Source organism: Penicillium oxalicum, chromosome VI, assembly GCF_001723175.1.
Source record: "Penicillium oxalicum strain HP7-1 chromosome VI, whole genome shotgun sequence".
Taxonomy (NCBI): Eukaryota; Fungi; Ascomycota; class Eurotiomycetes; order Eurotiales; family Aspergillaceae; genus Penicillium; species Penicillium oxalicum.
Window position 1 is genome coordinate 1,862,260 of NC_064655.1, and position 17,845 is coordinate 1,880,104.

General features: G+C 52.7%; 7 protein-coding genes across 7 annotated transcripts; 5 read left to right on the forward strand and 2 right to left on the reverse strand.

Annotated features, from left to right (window-relative positions):
- Positions 1 to 113: 113 nt before the first annotated feature.
- Positions 114 to 4,196, forward strand: POX_f07939 (uncharacterized protein; the record flags this gene model as incomplete). Its single annotated transcript, XM_050116726.1, has 3 exons — positions 114 to 3,692; positions 3,778 to 3,938; positions 4,010 to 4,196. The coding sequence occupies 3 exons, from the start codon at positions 114 to 116 to the stop codon at positions 4,194 to 4,196; spliced, it is 3,927 nt and encodes a 1,308-aa protein (XP_049966865.1).
- Positions 4,197 to 5,342: 1,146 nt separating this feature from the next.
- Positions 5,343 to 7,491, forward strand: POX_f07940 (uncharacterized protein; the record flags this gene model as incomplete). Its single annotated transcript, XM_050116727.1, has 3 exons — positions 5,343 to 6,546; positions 6,599 to 7,004; positions 7,239 to 7,491. 3 exons carry the CDS (start codon positions 5,343 to 5,345, stop codon positions 7,489 to 7,491), a joined length of 1,863 nt encoding a protein of 620 aa, XP_049966866.1.
- A 1,122-nt stretch (positions 7,492 to 8,613) lies between these two features.
- Positions 8,614 to 9,351, reverse strand: POX_f07941 (uncharacterized protein; the record flags this gene model as incomplete). The annotated part of the gene is made up of 1 exon (XM_050116728.1): positions 8,614 to 9,351. The coding sequence occupies one exon, from the start codon at positions 9,349 to 9,351 to the stop codon at positions 8,614 to 8,616; it is 738 nt and encodes a 245-aa protein (XP_049966867.1).
- Positions 9,352 to 10,756: 1,405 nt separating this feature from the next.
- On the forward strand, positions 10,757 to 11,767 carry POX_f07942 (uncharacterized protein; the record flags this gene model as incomplete). The annotated part of the gene is made up of 1 exon (XM_050116729.1): positions 10,757 to 11,767. The coding sequence occupies one exon, from the start codon at positions 10,757 to 10,759 to the stop codon at positions 11,765 to 11,767; it is 1,011 nt and encodes a 336-aa protein (XP_049966868.1).
- Positions 11,768 to 12,118: 351 nt separating this feature from the next.
- POX_f07943 (uncharacterized protein) lies at positions 12,119 to 13,838 on the forward strand (the record flags this gene model as incomplete). Its single annotated transcript, XM_050116730.1, has 5 exons — positions 12,119 to 12,232; positions 12,293 to 12,442; positions 12,493 to 12,625; positions 12,723 to 12,938; positions 13,021 to 13,838. The coding sequence occupies 5 exons, from the start codon at positions 12,119 to 12,121 to the stop codon at positions 13,836 to 13,838; spliced, it is 1,431 nt and encodes a 476-aa protein (XP_049966869.1).
- Positions 13,839 to 13,886: 48 nt separating this feature from the next.
- POX_f07944 (uncharacterized protein) lies at positions 13,887 to 15,107 on the reverse strand (the record flags this gene model as incomplete). The annotated part of the gene is made up of 1 exon (XM_050116731.1): positions 13,887 to 15,107. One exon carries the CDS (start codon positions 15,105 to 15,107, stop codon positions 13,887 to 13,889), a length of 1,221 nt encoding a protein of 406 aa, XP_049966870.1.
- A 547-nt stretch (positions 15,108 to 15,654) lies between these two features.
- On the forward strand, positions 15,655 to 17,589 carry POX_f07945 (uncharacterized protein; the record flags this gene model as incomplete). The annotated part of the gene is made up of 1 exon (XM_050116732.1): positions 15,655 to 17,589. One exon carries the CDS (start codon positions 15,655 to 15,657, stop codon positions 17,587 to 17,589), a length of 1,935 nt encoding a protein of 644 aa, XP_049966871.1.
- Between the last annotated feature and the right edge of the window lie 256 nt (positions 17,590 to 17,845).

A 17,845-nucleotide genomic window follows, 5' to 3' on the forward strand; every position in this document is an offset into this window, starting at 1 on the left:
CGAGCCCTTCCTCCGCAGTGACCTTTCCACCTGGCTCGGTCTCAATGCAGCGACTCGACTGCCCGGATACTTGCGACAGGTGACACCCAGCTCTGGCAGCTAAATGGGCTTTCATGGCTTCCGCACATAACTCCGTGTTCTCCGCGTCCACCCAGCACCGCGCGTTGGGTGATGGCCGCTCCTCACTCAGCCAAGATAGTGGTTCGTTGGAAGGGAGTTGGAACGATGGGATCTACAAAACTGGGCGAAGTGGTCGATCCGGCTCAGGGGGAAGTGCCACCACAGGCACGAGGGGCGCCTCCTCGTTGGCGCCATCCGTTGGAGGACAGGGAAGCTTCAGTTCGGAGCTCAAGAGTATGACCTCCCGAAGTGTCACACCGCGAGCGGACAGCACATACACAAGGCGTGCCAGCAGGTCAATAGGGGAAGATGATCGTCCAACAACTGAGGAGCGGCAGGCTGTCATTCGTGATAAAATCGCGAAGGAAATGAAGATCAAAACCGGTACCGAGAATATGCTAGAGGCTCTGTTGTCTAAACCACCAAAGCAAGCCAAGGAGCAACGCCTGAGGATCGAGTCAGAGCTGAGTTCGTCCAACCGCAAATTGGCTGAATTGCAGAATGAGTTGGAAGAGGAGCTCCTCCGCGCGCAGGCGCCCGCTACAACACCCCCGCGAAGCCGTCTTTCGAGTCTTTTCCGAACAAGTCCCGTGCGCTCACCCTCACGAAATCCAATCAATCGGCTAGAACTTCCGGAGAATGGGAACTTGGGCGAAGAAGAAGGCGACTCAGAGTCGCCGACTTTCGTGCTCTCAGAAACCCTTCAGGCTCTCGAGATCGATGGCATGTCCCCGGACTTCTACGTTGAGCGTGCGAACAACCTAGTTGAATTATTCAAACGGCACCCAACCCTCAAATATGATCTCGCGTGGCCTGTGTTTGGCTTGCGGGTTCAAATCATGCTTCTCAGTGACAGCAAGGAAGTGGTGGCCGCCGGCTACCGATTGACCCGATATGCAATTGCCGATCGTAAATCGCTCCAAACAATTCGTGCGCTTCATACCGATGAGCTTGTTATCCTCTCACTTGTCAAGGAGAGCAAAGCAAGCATTGAACGGGAGCAAGCTCTTAAGTTCGTGAGAGCTTTCCTCGATGTCAAAGACGGCGTTAAAGAGATTCCTGGCGCTATTGTGCGTACCATTGTGTCAATTGCCGAGCATCACGATGACCGCCTGCGAAACATTTCGATTATGACCTTGGCGGAGATCCTGGTCAAGGATCCCGAATTGATTGCGTCAGTGAATGGACTTGGTGCGCTGCACGATGCTCTGGCCGAGGGCACGTTTGGTGCATCCGAAAGTTTGATTTCTAGTTTCTTGCATGTCCTTGATACTCCTCGAAGTAGAAAGTTTCTTCAGGGCTACGAGCTCGAGGCTGTTCTGGCGCCTTTCACTGATTCTTTGGCCGACACCTTGAAGAGCGGTCGGTTGAAAACTGCGGCTCGCGCTATCTCCGCCATGCTGAAGACATGGCCTGGCCTGGTGGTTCTTTCCAGAGCGGACGCAAAACCTCTTCGCTCTCTTCTCGAGTCGCTTCACTACCCTGATGCCCAGGCGCGGGATCTCATCTTGGAATTGCTTTTTGATGCCTTGCGAATAAAGCCGCCTTCATGGTCATCTTCGTTCTTGGCAGGTAGGAGGCTGACAACTTACGGGCGTGTCTCCAATCTACGATCCGAGTCCGACTTTGCCGGCTCTCGAGCCTATCAAGAGAATGGCAGTAACCGCTTCGATCTGACGGCACATTTCTCGACCCTCATTCTTGCAGCCTTGGTCGAAGCCGGCTTGCCGCAGGCACTTTCAGAACTCATCGAGGATGAGACCGATCCCGCACTTCGACGCAAGGCTACCCTTCTCCTGACCGAGGTCCTCAAAATGGCCCATCATTCGTTGCCAGCTACGACCAGTGCAAACTTGCAGGTGCTTGCTCATCTCCTGCCACCTGCTATTCAATTTGACACGGAAAACCACGATGTCTCTACGTCGACCATTTTTCAGATCGAAAGCATCAACCGTACTCTGGCACGATCTGTTGGCTATTCGAGCGGGGCGGGCAGATACAATCTGGATCCAGATCTGTCCTCGTCTTTGTTGCCCAACGAACAGGCCAAAGACAAACTCAGTGCCTCAATGGATGAGCAAACATTTCGCAATGCCATTCTAGAGACCCATGTCTTGAACTCAGTCAATTTCATGAAATGGAAATGGGACCTGATTCACCGCCTCGTGGAGGGTCCCCTCACAAACCCCAAGCGCATGGATGAAGCGATCAAAGGCTCCAAGTTCATCAAACGGCTTCTTGGATTTTATCGTCCGTTCAAATACCGGTTCGCCATGATCCCCAATACAAAACCCAATCAAAGATACGTTCGTACCGGCTGCGCCTTGATGCGAACTCTTCTCGTGACCCCCGAGGGCATCAAATACTTGGCGGAGAACAAGTTCCTCCGGCAAGTCGCAGAATGCCTCGCTCAATTGGACCGCATGAGCGGTCTCACCTCTGCCTCGCCCCTTTTCTCCCGAGAGCAAATGTCCAATACGCTCAGTGGAGGCTATTTCGCAATGCTGGGTGCGCTCAGCTCCGATGCACGTGGGCTGCTGATGATGGAGAGGTGGCACATGCTCAACATGTTCTATCATATCATCGAGCTGCAGGATCGAAATGACCTCATCCAAACCCTCCTAGGAAACATGGACTACAGCCGGGCAAGCCACCTCCGGGTCATACTGTCCAAGGCTCTCACGATCGGCTCCAAAGACATCCGAATCTTTGCTACGAAGCTGTTGCGAAAGTATGCAGTTGGGGATGTGGCTCTGTCTCCACAGATGGCAATCAGCAATGCAGAGTGGGTTGTGAAGCTCCTTGTGACTCAACTTTATGATCCAGATGTTACTGTCTGCCAAATTGCGGTAAAAATCCTGGAGGAAGCTTGCAACCAGCGCGATTACCTCGAGTTTGTTGTCAAATGCCGCCCCTCACTCGACCATCTCGGTGAAATCGGCGCGCCTCTTCTCCTTCGTTTCCTTTCTACATCTGTCGGGTATCACTACCTGGACGGCCTGGATTACATCACGCAAGAAATGGATGATTGGTTCCTTGGCCGCAATGACTCGTATGTTGGGCTCGTCGAGGCCGCTTTGTCCCGAGCCTATGTCGATCAGCCGCGGCGCAATAGTTTTGCACCGGAGGATCTCGTCGATCTTCAGGATGTAGGGGCTGTACCTCCACATTTCTACCGCGAACTTGCGCGGACTGCGGAAGGATGCAAGTTGCTGGAGCAATCGGGCCATTTCAACGAATTTGCATGGACGATTCGTGACTTCCGACTCAATGAGGAGGACAACGAAGTTCTTCTCAAGGTCAAGGGGTGTTTGTGGGCCGTGGGCAATGTTGGATCCATGGAGCTCGGGGCAGCCTTTTTAGAGTCTGATCTTGTCGAGCGCATCGTGTCGATTGCGCAAGAAGCCGGCGTCCTCACCATGCGCGGTACCGCTTTCTTTGTTCTGGGTCTCATTTCTCGGAGCAAGCATGGACTCAAAGTTCTGCAACATCTTGGATGGGACTCGGCTGTTGACCAGAATGGCGAGTCACTAGGGTTCTGTCTGCCCGCTGACTTTCGTCGGCTCTTTTTGGTACGAATCCCAGGGCACGCGCCTCGATAACCTTCTCTTTCCCTTTTCCTTCCCGACAATTTTTCGACGAGGCTAACCTACTCAGATCTCTTTCCCGGGCTTCTATGCCGATTCAAGACGTCTGCCCTCGGAAAGGGTCAAGGAAGCCACTACCGACCCTGATCCGGCCAACCAGAAGATTCTCAAGCAAATTGTTGACATGGGAAACACTGTCCTGTCCAAGCGTTCAGCCGCTGACTTGTATAAGTATTCACCCCTTCCCCTGTTCCTTTCTGTCTCCCGTTGTGCTGGCGGCTTCTAATCCACCGGACGGCTAGCCTCAAATCCAAGCAGCCTGAACGGTTTCACCAGGTCCAACTTTTCCGCAAAGCTCTGTGTATTCTCGAAAGCCATCATTACCGGTTACCGGCTCGTCGCTTCGCCTTGGATCTCTTTGACAAAAGCGTGATGCGGCGAATTGTGCTCGAAGAAGATTCCGAGTCTGACTCGGACGTCTCAACATGAATCGACTCAGAATTCCTTCCCCTCCCCCCCGTTTTTTTCCCCTGTAGAGACTTGACGCTTGATACCCCCTTTGATCCATATTCAAGTTCTGTCAGCAGCATATACCCCTGCCTTCCATCATCGCACCACCGGGGAAGAACCCCTCCTCTTGTTTCCCCCCTTGACCCTGCATCGATACAGATTTCCCCCACAGCAACCGCCCATTCCCGGCCTGTCTCGCTTCGCCTTTTGCGCGAATGATGGGGTTCCCCACGGACGTCTGTCATTGCTTCCGTTTCGGCATGGTTCTTTCGACGCAGCGGCGAGTTGGCTCTTGCGGTAATGAGACATGAAATGATACCAAATGACTTTTCTGTTTTGGCCCTTTAAACGACCCTCTGTGTAGTCCCTCCGTCCAGACTATAGGACTGAGAGAGGCCATCCAATTGTAAATGCACAGTAACCCTCCCCCGTTTCGGCTGGTCCGCCATCCGTCCGACCGGTCCAGAACATCGTTCTGAAATTCTGTCGGTGCGCACTCCCCAACATGGAAGCCTGATCGCAAGTATCTTTCGAGGCTCTCGAGGAAGACCAGATTGCCATGGCCCTCATGATGATTGCATCTGGTCCACCGAGGACGAGACAGGAGTTTATGACTTCAGGTTCCCACTTGTCCCAAGGCCATTGAACCTGACAAATGGTTCACTTCATTTCCAATCTCTCATTTGGATTCCGAGACCCGGTGGAAAGTGTGGACTGGACGGTCTGTTTGGGTGACCGCACTGCGGCACAGCACTCGCGGTCACTGGAGTGCGTCCAGTGACTTCAAAACTCCTGCCATCTGCCATCTGCTCCACCAGGCAAAGAACTGCATGTCGCCGAAACAAGCTTATATCCTCTTCCGATCCACTTGGACCGCTGGTTTGCCCACTTTTATCGCTGTGAAAAGCTGGGCCCGTTTTCCAGTTTGGTCTCCCCATTTTCCCCCGGCCGATGATCTCAAGTTGGCCCGCTCCCGACCTGATCGCCGATCTCCAACCCTCTGATGACGCTCATCCCATCTTCATCTTTTCATCTCTCTCACCACCATCGCCCCGAATGTATTTCAGTATTCCGACCTTTGCATCGTCTGCCTGACAGTTCCATCATTGTGGACCCTCCGGAGCCATGGAGAATGTAGATGCGCCGCCCTTATCCACCCCGCAGTCGGCCGACGCCGATCCCGATCGGACATCGGCCGCCAGTTCCAATGAGTCGAGCTGTGAAGAGTATCCTCCGTCAGAGAGCCCGACTGCACTCGAGACCCCCCATCGCATTCTGCATCTAATACAATGCCAACGCTGCTCTCGACCTTTGCACACTCCACTCCGGCTGCCCTGCGGCAACACCATCTGTCGGTCCTGTCTGCCTCCGCTTCGTCCTCGCACGGGGATCACTTACCCCGTCGCCGAGGGCCGAGAGGAAGGCTTCACGTGCCATTGGGCAGGCACCAACGACTGCGTTGGTGAGCACTGTCTCGGAGACTGTGGAGTGGATGTTGTCCTGTGCAATCTCCTGGGGATCTTTCAGGAGGAACTCGGCTTCCCAACTCCAGAGAGCGACCGGTTAGATGAGGCCGACGATGGCGGCCGCATCGTCAGCTGGACAGTCAGCCCAGAGACGGTAGATCCCCCCTCCGTCAAGAATGCCCGTCTCTATCGTCGTGGGTGGTTATGCGGCCTCTATCTGCTCGCTTGGGAAGGCCGCTTTCCTAACAATGCGATGGATGTGCTATATGAACCCTCCAAGGACCCAGCCGAGGAACAAGTCTGTCAACAGGATGATCACACCCGCTACGGGCAGCTTCGAGACCGGGTCCGCGGTGAGGTGGACTGTCAGGTCTGCTATTCTCTGATCTTGGACCCCCTCACGACCCCGTGTGGCCACACCTTTTGCCGCAAGTGCGTGGCGCGGATTCTCGATCACACCGATCTGTGTCCCGTCTGCCGGCGAAAGGTGGGCATGCCGACCGCGGTCCGGTCAGAGCCCTTGAATCGCACCATTGCTCGAATCATTGATCATTTCTTTGCGGATCAGGTTGTATCGCGACGGGAGGCTGACGCAGACGATGAATTGGGAGGCGATCATGAGAAAGATTTGCCTCTCTTCGTCTGTACCTTGTCTTTTCCCACCATGCCGACTTTTCTGCATATATTTGAACCACGATATCGATTGATGATCCGACGGGTCGTGGAAAATGGAAACAGCAAATTCGGCATGGTCATGTATAATCGTAGGGGTGATCCCCAGGGGGATGGCCTTGGAAGCACCATGTTCATGCAATACGGTACCGTCTTGCGCGTCGAGCGCTATGAGTTACTGCCAGATGGTCGTATGTCTGGTGATTGCCACCGGCGTCTCACGCTTCAAGATTCTCGAGGCAGGAGAGCTGGACGGCTATCTCGTTGCAAGAACCGAACGAGTCGACGATGTCTCCGTGGCCGAGGAAGAGAGGCTGGAAGCCTTGGAGACGGCAACGGCCGCGATCGCAGATCCGTCGGATGCAAATGCCTCGGAACCTCCTCTCAATTCTCTTTCGACCCAAGAGCTCCTGGAGGTTTCACGCGAGTTTGTCCGTACGCAGCGACTGGCGAATGCTCCGTGGCTACACCCACGGGTCATGCTCACGTACGGGCCTGTTCCTACGGATGCGGCTCGCTTCGCGTGGTGGTTTGCCAGCATCCTTCCCGTCGCCGACGAGGAAAATTATCTTCTGCTGTCGGCGAGGAGCGTCAGAGAACGCCTAAAGATATCGGCGCGATGGGCCCGAGAGCTGGGATCTCGGGATTGGTATGTACTCTTTGTGACCCCGTGGAGTTTTCCAACCGGCTGCTCACACTGTCCCTTTGCCAGGTCAAGCCACTCGTCGTTCAGCTCCGTCTTATGACTAGCCGTACCATTGCTTTTGATTTGCGTTTTACATTTTGTTTTCAGACCCCTCTCCCCTCTTCTGGTCACCATGTTCAACAATATCATCACATCACTCACTCCCATCTCGTTTTCCATCTCGTTTTCGATTGGTAGTTCTCGGGGATCCTCGGATCCGCTTCGAGCCCAACCTGAGCAAGACCCTGTGTCTTCCGCGCCATCCGCTCAGGCTCATATTCCACAAAAACTGGTTGTCGGGGCATTCTTCGCCATCTTCCTTGCTCAGTTATGTGTGAACATCTTACAGTTGATGCGAGGCGGGCGTCAACGACGACGAAGACGGTTCATGGATTGGCACCTCCCACAGCCGATGCCCCGGCTCAACAGAGGTCAGTTACGAGGCCCCTAAAGTATCTTGCCGTTTGAGGGATCACTTGTGCATGTATACCTTACCGTCGAGGAGAGCCGGACCCCCTCCTGGGTACATAGTGGTCCTTGGCCGTGGATATGAATTCCCAATCCTTGAACCCCTTCGCCAGTGGCCGCCATCGCTTCAGTTCCTTCCCCCTATCATTATTTCTGGGCATAGTTGTGATTTGCAACTCTCTCACCTCTATTATTCCGGAAGCTCGAGCTCGCACCAGGCAATCAAATTACTTTCAAAGCGTGGCCCGGTATCTCCGTCACATGGTTCCTCCTATTTTAATGAGTCCCTTTTTGGACAGAAATATATGAAGGTTGTCAAGGGCATCTCTGTATATGCGGGCACAAAGACTTGCGTAGTATTCGTTTCTGGTTGGCCAACGTTGTCAAAAAAAAAAGAGATCTTGCCCCCCTTCTGTTGAACCCATCTCGTTTGGACAGGGTTCACTTCGGGCAGTCCAAGCCAGAGAATATCCGCTCGGAAGATTCAAATAGAACCTGCCCTGCTTTTTCCTGTCTGAAGTATTTGACACCAAATCACTTCCCGAGTGGCTGGTCCGAAGATGCTCCGGTCCCGTCAGGAGCAAATGTTGATTTGTCGCAACATGATACTGCCGAGTTGATTTGTTGTCATATCGAGTCCAAATTCCAAGCTGCTTATCCTGTACCGAAATTCTTGGATTCGACCGAGTGAATGATCTTCATACAGCATGCTAGACATTGGAAGGGCATGATTTGTTACATCCTGTGCTCTTGGAACGAGATTGGGAGCTCTGACCTCTCATCCGTCTCAATTGGTTGGAAAAGAAACTTCACGAGGTCAAACACATGTCTAGTTTGGCAAGTCCAGAATGGTATTCGAGTTGAGCAAGATCGGATGGACTGAAGGTACTAACACTGTAAGATGAGTAAGGAAACACCAGCCTAGGCATGAAACCAATCGCCAGAATAAATGTACAAATGTAGGTGAAAAAAATAGAACAAAAAAAATAAACAATGCTAACACGAAGTCTCGCAAAAATGAAAAAAAGAAGGGGGGAAAAACATCAGGTATTCGTCACACGAGTTGCAACTCATATGCATAAACAGGTGGTCCTGAGAAATTTCATCATCCAATCAAACCCGCATCGTTAAGAATACCAATGACATCTCCCATCTCCCCCAAAGACTCGGCTGTGCCATTCTCCTTGCACTTCTTCTCCTTCTTCTTCTTCTTCTTCCTCTTATCCGTAGACGACAAGGCGGAACCGACCGAGCCGAGTGGAAGGCCGCTGATCCGCATGAGCCAGCCGTAGTATAGAGTCAGTCCAACCACGACGATCTCATCACAGGCGGTACGATCAAAGGCTTTCGGACCCAGCATCTCGATCATGCCCACATTTTTCATTGCCCACATGTTGGCGGTGAATTTGGCGACGGTGTCCTGCCGTTCATTCACACAGACAAAATCCCATGTTTTGAGACCCCCCTGGCTGATCCATGTCATCTGGACGGGCATCCGAGTGGTTGGATTAGCGTATGCCCAAGACGGGAAGCTGTATGAGGTACGTAGATGTTTCTCGGCCCGGATAATTCCCTTGAACCCGTAGAGCTCGTAGTCGGGACTGGAGTTGCCAGAGTAGATGGTGCTGGTGCCGATGAGTTGGTTTGCGGGCATTGAGTAGATGGATAAGGTACGGTCCGAGTTGGAGTGGCAGTGAATAGAGTATAATTCGGGTTGGTTGGCTTGGTCGGTGTCGGTGATGTGAAATGTGCGCTTTCGCCATGAAAGGTCTACCGACAAAGTTCGAGACTGAGGCATGCCAGCTCCGTGTGGAGCTGGAGGTGGCATATGGGTTGTGTACATGGCGAAGTGATGCTTTTTTTTCTCTCTCTCTCTCTCTCTCTCTTCTTGTCCCGAGAGAAATGTTGTGCGTTCAATGTAGTTGATTAGAGTCCGATTTGGGGAGTCTTAGCAAAAAGGCTTGTGTAGATGGAAGTTTTCAGTGATGGCTATTCGGAAAATGAGTTTGGATTGTAATCATGTCGATGTTTCGTTGCCGTTTGAATTCCATTACGGTCTTATATATTCGCGATTGATTGCGCTCAGGCTTGAGGAGCAGCATGTATCAGCCTCAACGTCAATCTACTGCTCCGTGACGATCAGAAAGCCAGCTAAAGATCGCATAAGAAGAAAGACTTGCCGTTTTTGGCGTCTTGTAGCGCTTGTAAAAACACGCTTAAAATATCCACTCCATATGCTTTGATTCACGCACCTTACATGTTCCCTTTATTCAAATAAAGCAGAACGTTCAAGCCACACAAGTTCCTCGGTAATGCATAACGAAACATGAGTGGATATAAGCTTTGCCACCCCCATTTTAACAATTGTAGAGGGGGGGCCATTTTTTGTTCCCTAATGTCTTGGCCGACACAATCCGAGGGCCGTAGGAGATGGCCATATGAAGATCTGGTCCCAAGTTGGCCGTTGGCATAGCCGCATGGGCGCTGCAGCGCCCCAGCTTAGGCCTTATCGTTGTTCAAAGCTTCAAAGTTGCTGTGGTCATCTTCAATCATGGAGGCGTTTTTGTGAGGAGCTTGGCCTATTTCCCGATCGGTTCATACTCCCCGCATCAGCCAATGACTGTGGGGACTGTTTCCTCCGCCGCGTGGGAGAGTGTCAAATGATATCATTGATCACCGTCATGCGTATTTCAGGAACCCTCTGTCTCTCTAGAAAATCGTGTCATGTAAACGTCCTGACTTTTGACCGCAATCGTGCCTGAGATGGATCACTCAACGATTCTCTCTGGACAAAGTCGTAGATGATCCACGGTAGCCGAATACCGGTGGATCGCCCGCTCAAGATCGAAATTCTGCCGCGGAAGCGCAAATTGACTTGGAGAATAATGTATTTCTGTGTGTCGCCAAGAGATGGTGATGATTGGTTGGTCAGAAGGCATTCGTCGAGGGTCGACAGGTGGCGAGCATTTCGTTTCAGTTTGGAAGACTAAAATGAGGGCATGATGCATCCCCCGTCAACAGCAACACAAACATATGAGTGGACAAGGTCCCCCCACCAGAAACTGACAGGAGCCCAGCGCCCGCAGCTAATCCAATCCGCCCACTACAAGCTCCAACACTGGGGCGCCGGGACCTGAGCACATCAGAGTCACTGCTCACTGCCCAGTATCCAGTTCTCGATACAGTCTCGTTTAGAAAGCTTCTCTGAGGCGGCTACCAGAGCCTTGCGCCGATCGCATCTGTGAACCATGGCGACCGGTAAACCCCGCAAGCCCATCTATCCCATCCGATTGTTGCTTTCGGACATTGAAGTGACATGTCCACTCCGACAGCCCACTCCCTTGGAAAAGGATGCCATCAGTCGCCGCCGCTTAATCATTGTGGGCGACGTGCATGGTATGAAGAAGTCATTACAGAAGCTGCTCGAAAAGGTAGAGTTCGACAGGAGCCAAGGTGACCACTTGATCTTTGTCGGCGATATTACCAACAAAGGGCCAGACAGTTCCGGGGTGGTGGACCTGGCCATGAAGCTGGAGGCCAGCGCAGTGAGAGGAAACCACGATAATGCGGTTCTGGACGCAGCAGCAGAGTTGGCTGCTGCTGCTACCGCTGGCCACGGTCCAACCTCGACGTCGAGCAATCCACCTGTCATGATCGACGCTCCATCTGAGCATCACGAAAAGGCCGAAACCACCGCCGAGGAAAACCCGATGCGGCATGGCGAGACCACGTATCACACGGTATCCCAGTTGTCAACTCCTCAGCTGGAGTGGCTGGCCACATTACCCTTGATGTTAAGGCTCCACCTACCACAGGACCGCCCATCATCTCTGAACCACAATGTAGTCGTGGTGCACGCGGGCCTCGTTCCAGGAGTCGCTCTCGAGGACCAGGATCCTTACGCCATCCTGCACATGAGGAGCCTCAGGCGCAACGAGGAAGCTGGAGAAGGATTCGTGCCGGATGAGGAGTTTGGAGAATCAGGCTGGGTCGATGAGTGGGATCGGTGGCAGGAGAGCCATCCACCCCAGACCACAGTGGTGTTTGGTCACGACGCTAAGCGGCGTCTGCAGTTGGGCAAATATGCAATCGGGCTGGATAGTGCGTGCCTCTACGGGCATCAACTCAGCGCGTTGATAATCACCATCAGCGAGGGCCGAATAGAGCATGAGATCATCCAAGTCGACTGCGCGGATACTCCTGTCGCTCCCAAGGCAACGACTGAGGGAAATGGCCAGGCGATTGTAGACCATCAGTGATCGCATAGGACGGCCAGAAACTTGAAAGAGGACCACCACCAAGGCTCACGGTGTTCAATCAAGCAAGTTATTGTCAAGCAAGTCATCCGGATCAAGGCGACGACCGCTCTCGGCCATGAATGAGCGACACAGAACCACCTCGTGGTCACGAGTTGCTCTATGACCAATGGACCAAATATTTCCCGATCGGGACAGGCTATTAGTTGATTATGTAAGTCGCGTTTTGCGGCCGCGTCCGCCCCAGTCAATCAAGTACATCAAAGTCGCGCCCCCATAGCGCAGAACTATATGCTATTGTGCGATAGGTCATCAAAGGGACGCTGTATTGGTTTCAGGCCTTGCCAAGATAAAATGGCAGCTCTTTCTCTCTCCCTGGCTCCGCCGGCGATAGTGCGGCTCCATGATATGCTCATATGCCTGTCCAAATTTAGTGACACTGTCGCTATTGAAGCAGAGCATGGTCTGGTAAATGCAGAGATCGCCTGCTTCTCAGATGCAAAGCTTTCGCTAACATTGCAGTTGTAGCTTCGACTGAGTGTGTTGAACTCGTCCAAGACGGCCTTTGTGTCCTTCGCCTGTATGAAAGAGTCATTCTTCGAAACCTACTCATTCGCTATGCGGCAGAAGCCCGTGGGTCAGGCAGGAGATCGATTTTATTGCCAGATTTTAATCAAGGTGTGTTATGAACACTCGACCTCATTCACACAAACTGACTTGATCGATAGGCACTTCTGTCGATCTTCCGTGGAAGAGTGGATCGACACAAGGACACCGCCGTGGAGCGATGCGAAATGGAGCTCCATGAAGATCCTCAGCAAGCGGAGTGTCGACTGACGGTGAAGATGATATGTGGTCTTGGTACGTGGATGGCGTCAGCAATGAACCCCCCCCCCCCTTCTCAATTTTCTTTCTTTCTTTTCTTTTTTTTCAATTGGTGCCTGATGTTTCTTTCCAGGTGTGATCAAATCCTACAAGCTGACCTATGAACCCGCATCAATTCAACATGCTGTCTTTGATAAGAGAGGGGCTGTGAACCAATGGACCGCGGACCCTCGATTTCTGAAGCAAATCACTGAGCACTTCAGCCTATCCGCAGAGCAGCTCGACATGTACTCTGACTCTGGAAAGGCCGTATTTACAAGCTTTACAGCCAAGGTGATGGACGGAAAAGGTGCGAGATGACTGCCCTGTTTCTTCACCATCACATCCCACGGGGGGTTTTGATCCATTTCGCAGGTGCTGACCTGAATTAGAGGTACTGAAGTACCCTGTGCATACCTCTGTCGCCACTGACAAGCGCGATTTTGAAGAGTTTCATGTCGAGGACAAGATGCATATTGTGATTAATCTCAAGGACTTCAAGGCGGCAATTGCCCACGCGGAGACAGCAAACGCTACCGTTACAGCTCGGTATACTTACCCCTGCAAACCACTCCAGCTGACTTACGAGTTGGAGGGCATATCCGCCGAATTCACAATCATGACCGGGGGAGATGTGGATGGGGACTTTGCAGCGACCTCGTCACGCAATGGAATCCGAGAACTTTCACAAAGACAGACGCCCGGCGCGCCGATCTCGATTCAGCGCAATCGAACACCCCGTGAGACTACTCAGGACACACAAATGCCTCCGCCGCCGCCACCTGCTCGCTTAATCAAGCCTTTGAATGGAAGTTCAACCCAGGAGCACCTGTCACGGTCGATTGCGGGTGAGCGACCGAGCGCGTCCTCGCTTTCTCTGGAATACGACAGTCTTTTTGTACCGGCGGATGACGATCGCCAGTGGGATGAAATGAATGAGGAAGAGGAAGAGCCTCAGGATATCCTCGGTTGGGACGCGAGTGGCCGGGGAGATGTATTTGAGGCCACGCTGAGAGACGAGGAACCGGGATTCTCAAGAAATGAGAGCAAACCCGATCAGACGGAGAGTGAAGACATGGGAATTCCGCCCACGCAGCGAATTTCACAGGTGCGTATTTCTTCAGTCTCCTGCATGCGCGAAAGTGCGAACACCATCGGGTTACTAACACTTTGCCCCAACAAGGTCCGTGGGTTTGGTCTTTTCGACTGATGTCCAATGATACAACCTCTTCCACGGTCGGGATCATCTTTCGCAACTTCAATATTCCGCAATAATCCAGCTTGTCGCACATCCAGCTCCGAGGCCAGTCACTCGACCACCGCCAGCCATGACTGAGGTCAGCGGAATCTGACTGCATTGCCCAGTAACGTTACCTCGATCATCGGTATGAGTACCACAGTTGCCGTGTTCTCCCCATCCAAATGCAGCGACTATGCCATTGTCCATCAATGTCACCACATGCTCGCTCCCTACTGCCATTTTGACAGGCGATGGGAAGTCCTCAGGGGGCAGCTGGCCACGATCGTTTCGACCCCAGGCCATCAAGCGATTGGACTGTGCCTTGTCAGAGGCACCATATGAGATGGCATGTACGTAGATACCGTGCCAACTCGCTCCGATATCAGAGAATGGCATGAGGGTCTTGCCATTCCCATCTGGCGTGGACAGCTGTAGGCTTACGGGCACGTTCAAGACCCCCCATCGATTAGCCTTATCTCCAAGAACAACAAGTTCCCCTTTGCTACGATCACCACAGATCACTGTAAACTCGCGTCCGCATACGGCGGTCTGTGCAGCAAACGGCAATCCTTGAATCTCGGTTGGAGTCCAGACAACCTTTTCTCCTTTGAGACTATCGCCCAATTGGCCCTTCCGTGACCCGCCCCAGCCGTAGACATGGCCATTAGAAAGAATAGCAACGGAATGACCCATGCCACTTGCCAAAGCGACAATCTGGGTGCTGCTTGGCGGGAAATCCGGTATAGAGACACCGGGCTGAATCGCCTTAGTCGCTGATTTGACGCTGGCTAGCCATTCCAAGCCTAATTCTCCTTTCGGGCTCGATCCCATGACGAACACTTTGTCTTGATAGACGTCCTGATCAGAGGGATCCGGCACCGCAGCAACAAGAACACTTCCCTCCCAAGTCGCAGAGATGGTCGTGAAGGTGTCGATGTTCACACCCGTTACGCAGTCAGTGAGAATGACTCTTCGGAATGTGAGCAGATTGTCCACGTCTTGGGAGTCATCATCGGATGTCACTGGGCCGCATCGGCCGTCTGTGTTGCAGCCAGCTGCATATACGTGTTTCTTGTTCGTCAGAAGAAGAGTATGATTTCCACCAGCGACAATCTTGATCACGGTCTCATCTGGGCCCAGGTCTTCCTGGAAAAGACATTGGGTGGGTATTGAGACATCTTCGGCATGACCAAGGCCAAGCTGCCCAGATCCATTCGAGCCCAAAGCGAACAGCCTCATTACGTCGGACGTGATTCGGACAGTCCGCCCCTGTTTTTGTTATGAAAAGAGCGGATATTGCGCGGTTTGTGGCGGGGAATGAAGAGAGGCGCAACTGTCAAATGTCTTGTTGCCCGGAGACGTGGACCCTCGGCGGACCGCCTCGGGGTGAATTGCGATCACCGAAAGATTCCCGAACCATTGCCGGAGAACTCAACCACCATCATCAACTACGTATAACCTTCCCTCTTTGAGGCAGAGAGGGAAAGAGTGAAGCACGGCTATTAGGTATCAAAAGGCTTGATCAGAAATATTCAGCCATGAAAGTTGATTCTCACATTGGAGCCCTCGATCTAAATGCTGAGTAATCGATTGCCAAGCTTAGTTAGATCCATTGGCCGTGCGAGGACGATACTAACACTGGAGCCTGGTAGTCAGCAAGATAACGCGACTCAACTGCGAGGCCAGGGGAGCCATCCAAGCAACAACACAAGACGATTCTCCGCACCTGCTGGGTGAAGCGTTTTCAATATTACCGTCTTTTGAGCTTCAGTCCGTGAATAGAGTCATGAAACCCAATCAACCTCCTTTGTATGCGCCCCCACGCCATTCAAGTCCCCTAAAAACTGCGTTCAGAGTGGTCGCGGGTGTTGGAATCCTGGGACTAGTAGGCTTCCATGGATGGCCCTTATTGACCAACCTCGGGTTCAACCCGAGCCAAATCGGGCATCCACATTGCGGGCATCCTCATAAGCAAACTTCACCCTATGGGACTTTCCCGTTGAAAGATGACCCTTTTCAGTTCTTGCCTTGCACAAATGCAAGTCGTTTGCCATTGATCGATGACCCTACCCCGCGGCAATCATGGGCGTCCGTGTTCGACCCGGATCCCAGCCATTGGAATTGGGGGAGCAATGGCCAAGGCATCTACATGTGTGGATACCTCGATCTCCCACTGGACTATCACAACCATTCCGATACTCGGATTGCTCGAATCGCAGTGACCAAGTATCAGGTTGCAGGGCTGCCCCTGAAGAATAGCAGCAGCAACAGCAGCGACCGTGTCGCAACTGGAGATTCGACCGCCAGCTACAAGAGTGCACGTACGCTCATCATCGAGCCTGGCGGTCCGGGTGGAAGTGGAACCTTCTTCGTATGGGAAACCGCCGAGGAAATGACCAACCGCTTCAGTGATGGCCAGTATGATGTTCTAGGCTGGGACCCTCGTGGGGTCAACTCGTCGCTCCCAGCAGCGTCATGTTATCCGGAAAACTTACACCGCGATCGCTGGTCTCTTCTCACTATGCAATACCGGGAAGTAGCGCCCGAGGGACAATTGGAGATGATGGATGCCATGAACAATGCGACCTTCTTCGCCTGTCACCAGCGACTGGGAGATCTCGGTCGCTTCGTGAGCACGGCATTCGTGGCTCGTGATCTGGACGAGATTCGAAAGGCATTGAACGAAGACGAGGTCACTGGATACCTCGTCAGCTATGGGACAGGTATCGGTCAAACGTATGTGAACATGTTTCCAGACCGTGCAGGTCGAATCATTCTTGATGGGACAGAGTATGTCAAAGATCACCGTCTCTTGGGTGGATTCGGCTGGACATCCTACGATAATGCGACGGATGCCTGGCACGATGGATTTTTAGGTGAGTGTATCAGCGCTGGACCGGAAGCATGCGCACTGGCGAAACCTCCACCAGGCCAAACGGGTCCCGTCACCCTTGAACAACTGGAAATTCGCATGATGCAGCTACTCGAATCCCTCAAATTCCGTCCTCAGTCGGCATATACCGAATCGGGAGGTCCATCTCTCATTACGTACTCCTCTCTCATCGAGAACCTCATATACCCGGCCATGTACAGACCGGCAAATTGGCCACATCTCGCAGAAACACTCTACGAGCTTGCGAACGGGAACGCAACCCTGGCAGCAACATCACTAGAAGCTGCATGGACCGCACAATCTCAAGCACCGCCGTCCTCCTCTCCAGCCACCTCCGAACTCGGTGACCTGGTCATCTGTGCCGATGCCCACGACGCCCCCATGCCAAAGGATGGGCTCAGATGGTGGGACCAACTCTGGGCAAAGATGGCCTCTGACAGTTGGATGGCCGGAAACTCGCGCTTCTTCAGCGTGCTCCCCTGCCGACACTATAACACATACTGGGGCCCGCCATCAGAGGTATACCGCGGTGATCTGAACAACACGCTCAAGACGCCTGTGCTTCTGATTGCCTCGCCGTGGGATCCAGCCACCCCGTTGAGAAATGGAAGGAGACTCTTGAACGAGATGGGTGAGAATGCGCGATTGATCGTGCACAACGGATATGGACATAGTTCTCGACGGGATCCGTCCGATTGTACAGATCGGATTGCCAAGGCATATATCATGGAGGGTGTCTTACCCGAGGAACAGGAGGTGGCCTGCTACGCCAATGCGAAGCCGTATCGGAATGTTCCGGGAAAGATGAAATCTGCCATTGCGAATTGAGATCGTTCGATCGATCTGGTAGAACGAACACGGAGGATGGTTCGGATGGTGCAGCACGATCTTGCATGTCTTCGTTGCGAATTCTTGCACGTTCTCCGTTCGTATGTAAGGTGAGCGAAACTGAGGATAATCTAGCACTAAATGCTTCGAGCGTAATAGATACAACAAGACGGTGAAAGGTGCCTGTATGCTTTTTCACCCGAGGCGGTGCGCAGGATGTCAAGGCTGGATCTGCATAGTCAATTTAGCTACTGAA